Source organism: Canis lupus, unplaced genomic scaffold (assembly GCF_011100685.1).
Source record: "Canis lupus familiaris isolate Mischka breed German Shepherd unplaced genomic scaffold, alternate assembly UU_Cfam_GSD_1.0 chrUn_S395H555, whole genome shotgun sequence".
NCBI classification, from domain to species: Eukaryota; Metazoa; Chordata; class Mammalia; order Carnivora; family Canidae; genus Canis; species Canis lupus.
Genome location: NW_023331323.1, coordinates 13,845 through 31,511, shown reverse-complemented (window position 1 = coordinate 31,511; position 17,667 = coordinate 13,845). Strand labels below are relative to the sequence as shown.

The window sequence follows — 17,667 nt, the reverse complement described above, 5'->3', positions numbered from 1 at the left end:
GTATCATTTACAGAGGAATAATTTATGTATGAAAATTATGCAAAACAAAGACTTTGTATATAATGTTCAAGGACTATATACTCTGGATAGTTGTAAGTATACAACATATTTACATGATGGCTGAGATTTTGTTAATTCTTACCAAGAAATGAGATTTTGCCTTAGAGATTAAGTACTTAAAATATGCATTAGGCAATTGTATCAATTTTGAGGAGTATGACTCGGAGTCTAAAGTTGATCTTTAAGCTTTCCAACTAAAGTCTCACCTCAACTTCTCCACCTACCAGCCATCGGGGATCCTTAACATGGTGAATTCATTTTTCTACTATAGATCCCCTAATCAGAAAGCAATTTGAGAGAGCATTGAGATCTGAGAAATAATTTTACATGTGCAGACTTTTTAGAAGGAGATACGGGTTGCTAAGTAAAGGAACTGCTGCATTATTAAGGTAAATATAATTGTTTCTATTTTTCCACAGGAGGGAACAGTTATTCAAGAATTGTTCCAAACCATGCTGCTAATAGAGGATGGTAGGGCAGTTTATGCCCATACAGTTTGGCCCTTTATTTTTTCAAAGAAATAATCCCTTAAGTAATCCATTGCATAACTGTTCTTGTAAATTTTGAAACATTATATATAGCATTAAGATGGGATTTAAATCATATCCTCAATTCCAAATGTTCTATAAGAAATAACTACACGCATGTATTTTTGTCTATCATTTCATAATATTTTATTTTTTTATTTTATTATTTTTTTAAAGATCTTATTTATTTATTCATGAGAGACAGAGAGAGACAGAGACAGAGAGAGACAGAGACACAGGCAGAGGGAGAAGCATGCAGGGAGCTCCCTCCCATGCAGGGAGCCCGATGTGGGACTCGATCCCAGGACTCCAGGATCAAGCCTTGGGCCCGAAGGCAGGGGCTAAACCTCTGAGCCACCCAGGGATCCCCCCATAATATTTTCTTCCACATTTAAGGCACACATATACATGAGGACGTGTGCACGGAAACACACAGCTGTGTCTAACAGCAAGATCAAGTACTGACTTTGGTCTTTTTAAATAAATCACGGGATACCATATATTTTTTTTCCTAAGCTGCTGTCTTAAACAAAATTTTCATTTTAGAAGATTTGGGGTTTACAGAAAAATTGCAAAGATGTTCAGAGGTTTCCATACATCTGTCACTCATGTTTCCTGTAGTGACAGCTTACGTTACTGTGACACGCTTGTCTTAGTTGCATGAACCTATATTGGATACATTATTATTTTTTTCTTATTTTTTTTACTTTTATTTTTATTTTTTGTTGGATACATTATTAACTGAAGTCCATATGCTATTCATTATTTCTTTAGTTTTTAATCTCATGTCCTTCACTCTACTGTAGGATCTATTCTATGCTAGAATAACATATTGTGTTGGTTGTCATGTCTTCTTCAGCTCCTTTTGGCTGTGATGGTCTTTGATAACCTGTAATCCCATAGGAAACAACATCATTAAATAAGGAATATTAAATATACATAGAGTTCCTTCTACCTTTCGTCTCGTTTCCAAAGTTACTTAGGTCAGCAAGCTTGATTCCCCATCCCCTTCCGTGAGATAGCTTCATATATTTCTAATAATGATATTTTTTTGGTCCCAGTCTGTATTCTAGCCTAGGTTTCCCCAACCTCCTCCATAGTTGTTTCTTTAAATTTGCACATTTGGATGTACACTCTTTGTGTTGTCACGTTCTCTCAAGCTCTGTTATCAAGGAACTCTCACTGACCCTCCCCCCACCCTAAATCTCCTCTTTTTCTCTTAAAGCCTTAAACCTTCACACCCCAAAACGTCTAGCAACCAGTTATATGCAACCATCTATATTGTTTGCTTTTTACAAACATCATATACGTGAAATGATTCAGTATATAGTCTTTTCAGACTGGCTCCTTTCACTTAGCAATGTAGATTTAAGATTCATCCCTGTCTTTTCATGGCTTGATGGCATGTTTCTTTTCAGTGATGAATAATGTTCCATTGTACTGATGTACTACAATTCATTCATTCATTCATTCATTCATTCATTCATTTACCTGCTGAGGGATACCTAAGTTGCTTTCCGTTTTGGGGAGCTGTACATAAGATTGATACAATATTCATGTGTTGGTTTTTGTATGAACCTACGTTTTCAAATAATTTGGTAATACCTAGGAGCATGACTGCTGGATCATCCGGTAAGAATATGTAACCTTGCAAGAAACCATCAAACCCTCTTCCAAAATGATTGTAACATTTTGCATTTCTACCATTGACAAACCTTCTGTGAACAGAGATGGTTTTATTTCTGCCATCCTTACATGTACACCTTCCATTTTTTTTTCTTATTATATTAGCTAGGACCTCCACACTGACATTGAAGAGGTGTAGGGAGAGAGGATATCCTCACCTTGTTTCTACTTTTAGAAGGGAAACATCCACGTTCTCATAATTAATTGTGATGTTAGCTCTTAGTTTTGTTTTCCGCTGTCTAGTTTTGTTGTGGGTGTTCTTTACCAAGCTGAGGAACTTATTCCATATTCCTAATTTTCTGCAAATTTTTGTCAAAAACAGATGATAGATTTTTTTTCCAGTGCTTGGGAATTTCTATAATCATGATTTTTCTTTTTTTTATCTTCTTCTAAACTATAAAAATATACTCTATTGGAGATAAAGGGAGTAATTAAAACCAGAGATAACGCATAATAACTCACAGTAAAAAACAAACAAACAAACAAACAAAACTAAGTACTGTTGAGACAGAGCAATGAAAACATTTATACACTGTGTGTGGGAGTATAAGTTGGCACCCACTTTGGAAAATAATTTGGCATTATCCAATGAGCACGAGGGTTTAGTGATTTACTTCCCAAGGGAACCAGATGTATAATTTCCATAGCAGCTCTGCCTGTGAAAGTTTCAAATTTAATATCCATCAGGAGTAGAATGAGAACCAAGTACAACTTTAAGCCAAATCATGATGAATCTCATAAACATAATGTTGAATGAAAAAAATTCAAGACACAATTACTGATCGACTTTATGTAAAACTCAAAAACATGTGGAACTGAAGAGTACACTTATGATGAGCTCTTGGTAACCTACGAGTGTTGAATCGCCATATCGTACACCTGGAACTAACATGACATTGTATGTTAACTATACTAGAATCAAAATCAAAAACTTCATAAAATTAAATGCCTATTTAAATCTTTTGATGTGGAAGATTACATTAATTGATTTTAAAGTATGAAACCTGCCTCCCATGCCCAGAAAAATCAACTAGATTGTGGTCTATAATTATTTCTCCATATTACTGAATTTTATATGGTAGCAGTTGTTGAGAATTTATGCAACTATGTTTATTAAAGATAATGTTCTTTTCTCTTTTGAAATGTTTTCTTTTAATCTGCTTTTGAATTAGGGCAATGCTGACCTCATAAGAATGAGGTAAGATGTATTCCTGCTTCTTCTATTTCTGGAACAAAGTTTGGGCAATTAGGATGATTTCTTATTTAAATATTTAGTGGAATTTGCCAGTCAAACCATCTGAGCTTTGTACTTTCTTTATTGGAAGGTTATTAATTTAGTAGTAGATGTAAGACCTTTCTGGTTGCCTACTTTCCCTCATATGAGTTTTGGTAGTCTGTGTCCTTCAAGAATTGTTCCATTTCATCTAAATTACAAATGTGTGGGTATATCTGTAGAAAGCATTTCTTTATTATTATTTTAATGTCTGTGGGGTCATTCATGATGACCTACTTTCATTTCTGATAATCTGTGTTTTGTTTTTTCTTCTCTCTCTCTCTCTCTCTCTCTCTCTCTCTCTCTGTTGACTTTCTCTCTGTCTCTCTCTTCTCCTTTTCCCAATTAGTTAACTTGAGTACAGATATATCAATGTTATTGATCTCCAAGAACTAGTTTGAGATTTTGTTCATTTTCTCTATGGTTGTCTTATTTTAAATTTCATTGATTTCTCTTCTAATTTTAGTATCTTGTTCTTCCTACTTACTTTCAGCTTAAATGGCCCTTCTTTTTCTAGCTACCTGTGATGGAAATTAAGGTTATTGATTTATGTATTTCATCTTTATTTTCTTAAGTATGCACTTAAAGGAACAGATTTCTCACTAAACAATATTTTTACTTCATTCCACAGATTCTGATAAGTTGTGGTTTCATTTTCATTTAATTCAAAACATACTTTTAAAATTTCTATTGAGACTTTTTCTTTGATCCTTGGGTTATTTAGAAATGTATCATTTAATTTCCAGATATTTGTATATATTCTGGTGGTCTTTCTCTTCTTAATTTCTATATTAATTTGGGGCACCTGGGTGGCTTGGCGGTTGAGTGTCAACTTTTGCCTCATTGTGTCATCCCAGGTCCAGGAACCCCACATCAAGCAGGGAGCCTGTTTCTCCCTCTGCCTGTGTCTCTGCCTCTCTCTGTGTGTCTCTCATGAATAAATAAATAAAATCTTTAAAAAAAAAATCTAGTTTGATCTTGGTCAGAGAACACATCTTGTATGATTTCTATTTGTATTTGTTTCCTAGGGCTGCTATAACAAAGTACCACAAACTGCATGGCTTAAAACAACAAAAATATATTCATTCATAGTTTTGGAAGCTAGAAGTTCAAAACCAAGCCATGCTCCCTCTGAAGACTTAAGGGGAGGAGTCTTCCTTGAATCTCTGAGCCTCCAGTAGCACCATGGGACATGGTGTCCCATGTCTTGAGGTATCATTACTCCCTTCTGGGCCTTCATCTCGCATGGCTGTTTCTTCCCTATATGTTTCTATCTTGTTCCCTTCATATACATATATCATTTATATTAGATTAGTGCTCACCTTAGTGTCCTCATCTTGACTTGATTCCATCTACTATTTCCAAATAAGGTCAAATTCATCATATCTTTTCAACCCTTAACATTATTCTTTTAAGTGCATTAAGGGTGCTGAATGACCCATTATGTAGTCTATTTTGATGTATGTTCCATATGAATTTAAGAAGCATGCGTATTTTGCTACAGTTGGAAGGAATATTGTATAAATGACAATTAGATCAATTTAATTGATAGCTGTGCTCAGGTAATTTATATCTTTATCAATTTTCTTTCTACATGATATATTAATTACTAACATAGTAGATTTTGTGTCTCTATAATAGTAGATTTGTCTCTATTTCCTCTCAGGTCTGTCAGTTTTTGCCTCTGTATTTTGGTACTTTTTTGTTAGGTACATACACATGGAAGATTTTTGTGTCATCTTGGATAATTGACTTCTTCTACACAATGCCCTTCTTTATACCTGAGAACCTTTCTTGTTCTGAAGTCTGCTCTGTCTGAAATTAAAAAAGCTATTCCATGGGAATCCCTGGGTGGCTTAGTGGTTTCGCGCCTGCCTTTGGCCCAGGGTGTGATCCTGCAGACCTGAGATCGAGTCCCACATCAGGCTCCCTGCATGGATCCTGCTTCTCCCTCTGCCTGTGTCTCTGCCTTTCTCTCTGTGTGTGTGTCTTTCATGAATAAATAAATAAAATCTTAAGAAAATAAAAAGGCTATTCCAGATATTATTATTATTGTTATTATTATTATTATTATTATTATTATTATTATTATTATTATTAGTTGTAGCATGGTAGGTCTTCCTCTGTGTCCTTACTTTTAACCTAGATCAGTCTTTATATTTAAAGGGTATTTCTTGCAGACAAAATAGAGTTGGATATTATTTTCTAATCTGCTCTGATGATTCCTGTCTTTTAACTGGTATATTTAGTCAGGTCACATTTAAATTGAGTATTGATATAGTTGGATTACTATCTCTCATGTTTATAATGTTTCATAATCATCATTTTTGTATTTTATAACTATTATTCCTTTACTTCTGTACTTAATTGAACATTTTGATTTCAATTTATCTCCCCCTTAAAGTATAAATATTTTTAATGCTAGAAATTTATTATTACTTACTCTTATTAAGCACCAGCTGTAAGCTACAGAAAACTTAAAATCATACTTTGAAAACCCATTCTTCTCTCCCCAACCCAAATTCTTAATAAAGATTTCTTTAAGTGAAGACATGCTCTTTTCTGTATAAAACTTTATCAAATCAAGGCCAAGAACTGTGTACATCTTACTGTAAAATGCTGCCCATGACTGTGGAAACAGTGTCTGCCCATGCTCCTTTTACTCTCCAGGTCCTAAGACATGGTCATGAACTGTCTCTTCACAAAGCAAGGCCAGCACTTGCTGGGTTTATCATTCTGAAGGTGAAAAGATTTCTCACCAAGTCAGTCCAGTGTCTTGTACTGTCAGTCAGTTGTTGTAAGGAAGTCCTCATCACCTCATCTTCCCGCTTGCAGACTTAGCATAAATTGCATTAAGTGGAAAACCAGGCTCTCCAGGAGTGAGAAAATTAGTGATTCCTAGAGTACACATTTATTTCTCAATTTATCTTTTGGAACTGCACTTTGGAGTTTTTTAGGCACTCAGAAATGTAGGGAGTTACAACTATCAAGGTTCTATCAGCTTCATTCTTAATCTCACAGTTTTTTTTTTTTAAGATTTTATTTATTCATTCATGAGAGACACACAGAGAGAGAGGCAGCGACACAGGCAGAGGGAGAAGCAGGCTCCATGCAGGGAGCCCAATGTGGGACTTGATCCTGGGACTGCAATCACGCCCTGAGCCAAAGGTAGACGCTCAACCACTGAATCACCCAGGTATCCCAATCTCACAGTTTTTGAAGAAGATATTGGCCTTGATGTAATAGATAGCCTCATCTACACTATCTGTATCTTTGTCTCTCTAGGGGCAGGTCCTTTTAACTGACCTGTGCTGTGTTTCCAATGAGTTTGGTGTCAAGGTTCTTGAGAGAAGAGTGGTAAGCTGGAATTTTGGTGCCAGCTGGGTTTCAACCAAGTTGAGTAGGTTGGAGTTAGAGCACAGCGCTTCTCATTGTGGGGAGGGGATAAACAGAAGTCTCAATTACATTTCCTTAAAAATAATTTTAATGGTAATCCTATAGTATATATTATGTATTTTTAACTAATTTAGGACCACTTTCACATGCATTGCTTCATATGTAGTACAGAAATCGTGTAACATAGTATTCTAAAGTTTTCCTTCCCATCCCTTTTGACAAAGCTGTCATTCATTTCTCTCATCCACAGGATATAATCACCCAATACATTGTTACTATTATTACACGAAACACAAAGCTACCTTTTCAATAAATTAAGAATTAAGATAATTAATGAAGGTGACTACACCAAACAACAGATTTTCAACATAGATGAAACAGCCTTCTATTGGAAGATGATGCCACCTAGGACTTTTATAGCCAGAGAGGAGAAGCCCGCACCTGATCTCAGAACTTAAAAGGAGAGGTTGACTTTCCTGTTAGGGGCTATATAGCTGATGACTTTCAGTTGAAGTCATACTCATTGATCATCTTAAAAATTCTGGGACCCTCAAGAATGATACTAAATCTACTCTACCTGTGCTTTATAAATGGAACATCAAAGCCTTGATGGTTCCTGCAAAAACAACAAAAATCAATGAAAAAATTTTTTTCTCAAAATATCACTGCTCATTGACAATGCACCTAGTCACTCAAGAGCTCTGATGGAAATGTTCAATGCGATTAATGTTGTTTTCATGCCTGCTAATACAACATCCATTCTGCAGCCCATGGATCAAGGAGTAATTTCAATATTCACATATTATTATTTAAGAAATACATTTAGTAAGGCTACAGCTTCCATAGACAGTGATTCTTCTGATGGATCTGAACAAAGCAAAGTGAAAACCTTCTGGAAAGAGTCCACTATTCTAGATGTCGGTAAGAACACTTGCGATTCATGAAAAGTGGTCAAAATATCAACATAAACAGGAGTTTGGAAAAAGTTGATTCCAACCATCATGGCTGACTTTGAGAGGTTCAAGACTCAGTGGAGGAAGTAACTACAGATGCAGTAGAGACAGCAAGAGAACTAGAATTTGAAGTGGAGCCTGAAGAGGTGACAAACTCATGATAAAGCTTCAAGAGATGAAGAGTTGCTTCTTATAAATGAGCAATAACATGGTTTCTTGGGATAAAATTTCCTCCTGGTGAAGGTGCTGTGAAGATTGTTGAAATGGCAACAAAGAATTTAAAATACTACATATGGTTGGTTGATAAAGCGTCTACAGATTTTGAGAGGATTGATTCCAATTCTGAAGACGTGCCACTGTGTGTAAAATGCTTTCAAACAGCACCGCATGCCACAGAGAAAATGATCATGAAAGGAAGACTCAATCAATGCACCAAACATGTTACATTAAGAAATTGCCACACCCAACCCAACCTGTCGCAACCGCCACCCTGATCAGTCAGCAGTCATCAGCATCAAGGCGAGATCCTCTACTAGCAAAAAGATTCCAACTTCTTGAAAGCTCAGGTGGTGATTAGCATTTTTTAGTAATAAACTATTTTTTAATTAAAATATGTACATTTTTTTGACATAGTGCTATTGCACACTTCAAAGACTACAGTATAGTGTACACAAAACTTGTATATGCATTGGGAAGCCAAAAAATTCATTTGACTGGCTTTATTGTGATACGCATTGTGGAACCAAACTCACAGTACCTCCCAGATATATTCATATTTTCAATAGCTAACTAAGTCCTAGTCTGCACCTAAAATATCTGTCACATATTACATTCAATTTCCATTGACTGCTTCCTCTTCCTTTGGTTTTAAGTGCAAGTCTGATGTTTTGTTGTGTTCGGTTATAAAATGCTGGATACTGTGGGAGACAAGTAACAAGGCGCCAAAAATACGTTATCTTCATTTAAGTGGTCTTGTGTTTTATTCTGACAAGCATCTAAATTACTGCGTGCAAGTTTTCTTGATCTTGTCAAACTCAGCTTCATTCACACTGTTAGGAAAAAATTATTCTTATAATGTTCTCATGCTAGGATGTAATTTCTATTCCAAAGTCATATCATATCTGGGTTATCAACTACAAACCCATGGATCATGGTGAGATCTTTATACTCCTTTTAATCTAGATCACCAAAGTTTCCAAGTCTAAGTATAGCTCAGTGGGTTGAGAGTCTGACTCTTGATTTTGGCTTGGGTCATGATCTCAGGGTTGTGAGATCGAGCCTTGTTTTGGGCTCTGTGCTCAACAGGGAGTCTGCTGGAGATTTTCTCTCTCCCTCTGACCCCATTCCTTTTCTCTTTCACTCCCTCTCTAAAAATAAATAAGTGTTTAAAAAAAGAAAAGAAGAAATTTGAATGTAGACAAAATGGGCAGGGAAAATTCAAGTAGAAATTTTGGGGAAGTAGAGACTGTAGAGAAACCTAATTCTGATGCACATATTTGAAAGAAACAATATAATTCTGTGGAAATGTTATGGGAGGAGTTGAGAGTGATATTCTAGGCTGAATAAAGATAAAGAAGTATGAGGAGATGAGGAAGGATTGTAGTGTTCTTTGAGGATCGTATTATATTGCGAAATTCATTCACAAAGCGTGAAACACCAGACTCTTTTGGAGTGTGTTTTATTACAGTGGGCATTATGCATTTTGGGACATGCCATTGGGGAATTTCAATTTTCAGAAATCCCCTGTCATATTATACACTGAAGAATAGCTTATACACAATAACTTGAATATTTTTAAGTTATACTCTTCTATATATCTTGATAGTTCTATAAACCTAGGAAATCCTCACCACAAATACAAACATGTCCATCAACTCTAACATTCCTGGGTTTCTTTACAGTCCAGCTTTCACTCTGCCCTTGATCTTTAAGCAACTGTGAATCTGCTTTATACCATGATAGTTTAATTTTTTTTATAAATAAAATTTTACATTTATTTTCTGATTGTGTGCATGTGCGTGTTTATGTCTTTCTGATTTCTTTGATCAACTTAATGATTTTGAGAATCAAATATCATGGTACATATGTTAGCAACTTACTTTTTTTCCTTATTGTCTGTCCAATAGTATTTCATTATTTTTTATTTTTTTATTTTTTTGCCCATAATCAAAACTTTATTGAAAAACTGACACCAAAATAGGAGATCACTGTTGTAAACCTTACAAAATTAAACATAATTACATTATCTTGGTAGATTAACTGGAATTACTGAACTGATAAGGCTTTCTGTGATGTAACACAAATTCAAGAGGTTGTGCAGATCATTAGTGTTGCTTTCTTCTAAATGAACAGCCCTCTGTGAGTCTGGTCTTTCCTCCCGTCGGCTGGCACAACACGGTTGAACAGTCTACACAAAGAACCACCATCTGGGCATGGCTGAAAACCGTGGTGATCTTGTAGCAACCTCGACATTTTACATCCATAAAATAGGAATTAGGGCTATATCCTATTTTGTATAAAACATCTACTTGTTGATGGACATCAATATTGTTTCTAGTTTTTGCCTATCACAAATACAATTGCTACGGACATTCATATAAATTCTTTGTGTGGACAAATGTTTCTATTTCTTGAGCAAATGTGTATAAATCATGGGTATCTGATATCATGGATAACTGATTTCAATAAATCCATCAATATGGAGGTGGCAAATGAGAGGAAAGAAAGCTTTAAGAGGATGACTTAATCAGAGAAAAAAAAGGGGGGCCTAAATATAATAATGGATATATGGTCAGAAAGGAACTGTCTTATTCTAGTTTTAGTTAAACCCTAAATTCTGAACATTTAGATTGAATAACTGAGATTGTTTTAACAAGGTTGAATTTGATAGAGGTAAGTTTATGCCTCTTGCCCTCTGACAACCCGGTTTAAATAATGTAAGTGGAGCTCATAGGGCTTTTAGTAATTTTATCTGAATAAAAAAAGGCTGTTTCAGAAAACTTTGCTTTAATTTTTGTAATTTCTTATCCATTGTGTGTGCCTTCATTCTATCATTTCTAGGTTGTGCTCAGAGGTCTGCAGAATCAAGCCACATCTTGAGTTAAACTGTCAGCAACTGTATCTGTTTTTTTTTTTTTTAATGCACATTCAGAAAAAGAGAAAAATGAGTATTAATTTTTTAAAAAATATTTATTTAGTTATTTGAGAGAGAGTGTGCACACAAGTGGGAGAGAGGGGCAGAGGAAGAGAGAGCATCTTCAGGTAGACTCCCCACTGAGTGTGGAATCCCACGTGGGGTTCCATCTCAGGATTCCTGAGATCATGACCTGAGCTGAAATCAAGAATCAGATGCTTAACTGAGTCAGCCACCCAGAGGCCCCGAAATTTTGTTGTTAAATTTGAAATTAATTTTATACAGAGTCTGGCAATGTTTTAAATTGGGTTTAATGAGAGCAACCTTAAATGACAATACAGGAATAAAACAACCTGTAATATTTCAGCATACTTATTATCTCAGATGAGATGAATCTCTATAGATGAATCTCATGCTTGATATTGTAGTGAAACCAATAATTACCGCTTAGTAAGTACTTCTTATATACTGGGAGACAACATAGCATGTGTCACTCACATTTCTGCATGTCCTGTGATCAGAGGCCTCACAGCCCTTTGCTCAGGATGATCTTTTCAAGGATGTTTTTGTACAGCAAATAACTTGGGAAGATCAAAAAAGTATATCTACTTGGAATATATATATTTTCTGCATTCTTGGCAAAATTTGAACAGATGGGCAGGTTTGCCTGCAGCCAATTATCAATGATTGTAGATGCTAAGCTCAGGATTAGGAACACAGCCCACTTTGGAATCGTCTGTGCAACACTGGAGTCCTTCTTCCTTGAATGTTTATTCGTATAAGATATATAATTTATGTACAATATATACAAATCAGAACAGCAATTTTTCTGACGGTAAATTATATTGTTCCATTTCTTATTAGAATTGGTAAGCACAAATTATTTTATTTTATTTTTAAAAATTATTTTATTTTTAAAAATTATTTTATTTTATTTTTTAAAATTATTTTATTTTATTGCTATTTTTACAAGCATCAAATATTGACAGTTATTTTTATAAGTATTCAACAATTAGTAAAAATTATTATAAAAAAGAAATTCCACTTACTCCATGTGCTTACTCACTTCTAGGAAGATGTTAGCTTATTGCAGTTTTGAGGTGATATGCAATTTCTCTTCTAGCTTATTTAGTAAAAAGTGAACCTTTAAAAAAAATTGCTTTGTCTTACAAATATCTTGACGCCTGAGCTATATAGCTCTCACTTAAAAGGATAATGACTTTACTTAGAATAAATTTTTATTGCCTCTCATATAATTTAGGGATGACGAACAAATAATCATAAAAATGTAGAAAAGTAGCTGTGATTTATTACATTAGTTTTTCAACATTCAACAACTGATTCTGTAGGCAAATGTGCGTAAGCAGCTCAGTCAATGGGCGGTCAACTCCCTGAAAACTATTTCTTCAGCATTTCCTGAGTGGATACCAGTTTCTTAAATGTAGCTATCCACAGTGCTGCTTTACATGTAGGGCTAATCGCCACTCTCCAAAATGGCAAAATCCACCTGTATGTGTGTTGTTGGTGTGTGATTTACATGAAGCCTCTATTTCTAAAGATACCATGAACATATGCTATATCATTATTTTCCATTTGCTTCAATATAATCATATATTGAAAGACTTAGCAGGGGCAGCCCCAGTAACTCAGCAATTTAGTGCCGCCTTCAGCCCAGGGCCTGAACCTGGAGACTCGGGATCGAGTCCCACCTCAGGTTCCCTGCATGGAGCCTGCTTCTCCCTCTGCCTGTGTCTCTGCCTCTCTCTCTCTCTCTCTCTGTGACTATCATAAATAAATAAAAATTAAAAAAAAAATTACCTAGTCATGAAATGAAATGACCCTGTAAAGCATTGAGTATAGTCTTGATAAATACTGTATAAGAAGTTTAAATTACCATTTCATCATCACTATCTTTATTTTTATTGTCCTAATTATTATTCATATCTTACTAATATTATTTTAATTATCGTATAGTAGGCATTTTCTTCCATTTATGCACTCTCACCCATATCTGACCCTGAGCCCGAGAGCAGAATATTGTACATTTGGAGAGAAATTCTCCATTTACAAGGATTTTTTTTAAGATTATTTATTCATAAGAGACACAGAGAGAGAGAGGCAGAGACACAGGCAGAGGGAGAAGCAGGCTCCATCCAGGGAGCCGGATGTGGGACTCCATCCTGGGACTCCAGGACCATGCCCTGGCACGAAGGCAGTCATTAAACCTCTGAGCCATCCAGGGATCCTCAAATTCTCCATTTACATCCAAGTTTCCACTATAATATGCACAATACCTACAAATGACCTTGGTTTAAAATTAGTCATCTCTTTATGATTTTTTTAACCATAGGGCTTATTCTAGAAGATAAGGTGTGACTCAAAATGTCTCCTGATCCTTGATTTCATACACACACACGTTTTCCTTTCATTTCAAGTTATCGTTGTTTCTTACGGGGTAGGTCAAATCCATGACGCCACACAGAGGGACGGCTAATGCAGATTTGTTCTAGTTCTCTTGAACGTAGGGCTGTGTTGAATGCTATGTGTTAGAAATATTTGTATAGGTCTCTTCTTCCCAGCCAACCATGTATAATTGATCAAAGATCAAGATCTTATGGTAGAGAAGAGGAAAAAAATACATTATCTAGCCATTCTTATTCATTAATTTGGGAGACAATAAAAAAGAGTACATAGAAAAGCCTTAGCTTTCATTCTGACTCTTCCTATAAATATGGAGACATGTATGCTTGTCATTATCTAGGGCCCTTAAAAGTAGGCAGACTGATCAGTACAAAAAAGCATTGATGAAATGCTATTTAACTTCCAAGTGACACATCTGAGCTGTGAAAAAACTATATTTCATTCTTGATTTTAAATCTCCTATTGATTGTTAGTCTCATATTTCAATTATACCTCGTTTTCCTAAAAAGATACATTTGGCTTATAAGCTCACAAGCTAACAGCTGTTGGATACAGCATTTTAATTAAAACCTTTGCCTCAATACATTTTATAAGGCAAGCAGAGAGAATGTTTGAGAAAAGTTTATCTGATTTTATTTAAGGAAAGGGATATTGTAATAACTTTGGACAGTGTGAAATCCTGGTAGAGACTAAGGTGATTTGACCAAAATAATCCTAATTATGGGATTAAAAAATCAAGGAAAATCTAAAGAAGCAACAAAGCTACATTCTGATAATTTATACTTAAATTATAGTAAAATCATATTAACTACACTGTGATTTGCATCTATAAAAGAGAAGATATCAAAATGGAAAAGAGAACTAAAAGAGTAAACCCACCCATAGAAAAGTTTTTCTGTGCCTTGATGGATGTGATCTTCTTGGTTCTAAATTAATGTTAAAGTAAGAGGGAAAATAGCATACAGAGGAATGAGCCTAGATTGTGGCTCCGACATTTTACAACTCTGTTAGGTTGGATTCTAAATCTCAGCATACATTTACTGGAGTCTCTATACAAAATAAACCATAGACATATTGATGCTGCTTTATCACTTTTGTTATAATCATAATCATTATAATGATAATTATTATCATAATCCTCCTCCTCCTCCACTGAATCTTCCTTGTATGTTTCTTTTGTTCCCAAGCCAATGACATTGTTTTTCCCTTCCCTGTTCAAGGCTCTCGGACAGTATTACAGGTAACTTCTCAATGTAGAAGGGATGCAAAAAAAGTCAAAACATTTCAAATAGTGTTTACAATGTTAAGATTAATCTCACACATACACACACACCTCACATATGTGAGAGTCAAAATAGAAAGGAAAGACCCGAATCACATGGTGAATAACTTTTGTTCACACATGTGTTTAAATACAGAAGATTAAACTATAGAAATGTGTTGAGTAAGAAACTCCAAACATAAAGTAGTACATTTATCATTTTATCTATAGAAATTTCAAACCTACTGTATGGTCTTACCAGTCAGAGAAACGACTGCCCTAGGTAATTTTATAACTAGAAGGAAACATGAAGCGTGAATATTATAGAACACTCAAAATATTCTTTTTCTTCATATGCAGAGTAGTTCTGTGGGAAAATTCATAGAATTTTATTTTTATGATATATACATTTATATCATCTCACATAAATTACATGTGAGAGGGGCACCTGGGTGGCTCAGTCCGTTAAGCATCTGCCTTTGGCTCAGGTCACGATCCTGGGATCCCGCATGGGGCTTTCTGCTCAGCGGGGAGTCTGATTCTTCCTCTTCCTCTGACCTCCACTATGCTCTCTCACTCTCACTCTCAAATAAATAAATAGAATCTTTTACAAAAAATTACGTGTGAGAAACTAATAAAAGTGAGACCCAAGAAAAGTTACCAACCAAAGAACCCTCTTTGAAACAGTTACCAGAATATTTACTAAAGCAGAAGAAATGCAAAGCAGGAAAGGGAAGTGAAAAATTAGAAGATGATGAAAAGAACAAAGAGAAACCGTATTGAAAATGTAACAGAAGGGAATGGTCAGACCGTACTGAAAACTATTTCACCAGGAAAGACTTTACATCTGTACTGCAACAGGACAGGACAGAGCCCAACATTAGTTCAATGTTTGGATTGTGTAACACGTGGCTTACATATGTGTTTAATGACATGGTAGATGCTCAAAGTGCATTAAAGTATTTTGGTAACATAGAGATGTTTCAGTTTAATCTAAGAAAACAGTAACTGATTTGGTTGACTGGTTCTTTGAACAATTTTGTAAGACCCTGGCCCTTGTTGTGAGAGCAGGTCCTCACTCCAATGCCATTTATATTCCTCTGTTGTCTGAAAGAAAGAAGAAATTCTGGATAAACCTAACAGGCTATAACTTGCTAGTCTTTTAAGATTTTGTTGGTATTTGTTGGGTCTCTGCTGGGCTTGAAAGTCCTCAGTGCATATGGCTGGGACAGCACTCATGGATTGCACTGCAACCTAGGTTGTGTTTGTATTGGTTTTAATATCTTGAACTACGAAGACAGAGCAAGTTTGATTGATGAAAGCCCATTGTCTTTCTTGAGCCACAGGCAAATATTCAAGAGCTGTTTGATCTGTGTGTTTTCTCTAATGGGTACTTAGGTTCCTATTTCCCTCAAGGTATCTGTAATAAAATTTGCCAGCTATTTAATAGTAACTAGAATACCTCGTACAGGTTTCTCTGTTCATTATTTTAATCCTGGTATTAGAATTCTAAAGTTTTTTTGAAATCCAAATTGCTATCTTTTGAGGTCTGGTAGGTCTTTATATTATAAATATTTTAAGTAATTCTGAGAAATATAGATGAAGTCTTAAGAAAATACTTAGCTGTCATTTCCTTAGCTAGACTTCCTATATTATTATCAATAAAGTGAATGCATTGCTTTGTATACATAAGACTAACATTGTAACTTTTTAACACATTTGCATAACATTGGAATTTATCAGTATTAATACTTTACAAGTTTTATTACACTTAATATAATTATTTAAAATGATCAAATAATCCTTAGACCTCAATTAAAAATGTAAAAATACAATACTGCTTTGGGTTTATATGTACATTAATAATTTACTGTTTATAAGCCTGTGAATAGCCTTAATGATGGAGTTGGATGACTTTCAAAGTTAAGAAAACACATACATGGCATATTAACAAGAGAAGAAAAATAAAAATAGAAAGCTCTTGCAGAGATCAAAACAATTATTTGCCTACAGACAGTTATAGATGACATGCTGCTAATAGGTTAAAGAAAGAACTTAGGTGAAAGAATTCTGAAATATCATCTCAAGAAGACTCCAGCCAAATATCTCAGCCCATGAATTCATCAGTATGGAGCCAGCTAGGCAAGACTGAAATGATGAAAAAGACCCCTGAAAAAAAAAAAAATGTCTTTTGGTAAGCTCACTTTGCATGCTTTTCCTTCCTTTAATTCAGGTATCAATAACCACCTTGGAGTCAAGATCAAGTTAGTGTGACAGCAAATTCTTGAGCATTTCAAAACACCACAATCTATATTTTCTGAAATAAATTTTGGTAAATGTTTATCTAGTTGCTGTAAAACAAGTAAACAAAAATCTCAAAATTTCTTCTGCCATATTTCTGAGAAATAAGCCTTATGTTTTTCCCCTTTGATAATAGAACAAATATGATTAAATTCCTGCTTAATTCCATTGTGGTTCATGGGAAGAAAAGATATTAGAGAAATTCTGGCAAACAGTTAATTTATTTTAGGATTTATTGGGGTTAAAAACACATAATATTTTACATTTGATGTTAAAAATGGAAGGATAGTGAAGGTCCAAACTTAGTGTCTTGAATGCTGAAAGTATGAAGAATAAAGATCCAGGTAGGTTGCATTAGATGGCCAGGTAACAGAAAGAAGTAAATATTATTTAAAAAATAAGAGAAAGAAAGAAAGAAAGAAAGAAAGAAAGAAAGAAAGAAAGAAAGAAAGAAAGAAAGAAAGAAGAGAAAGAAAGAAAGAAAGAAAGAAAGAAAGAAAGAAAAGAAGAAGAAGAAAAAGAAGAAGAAGAAGAAGAAGAAAAAGAAGAAGAAGAAGAAGAAGAAGAAGAAGAAGAAGAAGAAAAAGAAAGAAAGAAAGAAAGAAAGAAAGAAAGAAAGAAAGAAAGAAAGAAAAAGAAAGAAGGAAGGAAGGAAA

The 17,667-nt window shown here is 34.8% G+C and overlaps 1 protein-coding gene and 1 pseudogene across 1 annotated transcript; both read right to left on the bottom strand.

The window, feature by feature from the left end:
* Positions 1-6,219: 6,219 nt before the first annotated feature.
* Positions 6,220-8,630, bottom strand: LOC119869156 (annotated as a pseudogene).
* Positions 8,631-10,046: 1,416 nt separating this feature from the next.
* On the bottom strand, positions 10,047-10,389 carry LOC119869157 (40S ribosomal protein S27-like). Its single transcript, XM_038589597.1, has one exon. The coding sequence runs from the start codon at positions 10,376-10,378 to the stop codon at positions 10,220-10,222; it is 159 nt and encodes a 52-aa protein (XP_038445525.1). The 5' UTR covers positions 10,379-10,389; the 3' UTR covers positions 10,047-10,219.
* Positions 10,390-17,667: the final 7,278 nt, after the last annotated feature.

Coding starts and splice junctions, on each gene's coding strand:
- LOC119869157 (XM_038589597.1), bottom strand. CDS start 10,378: ATGGATGTAAAATGTCGAGGTTGCTACAAGATCACCACGGTTTTCAGC.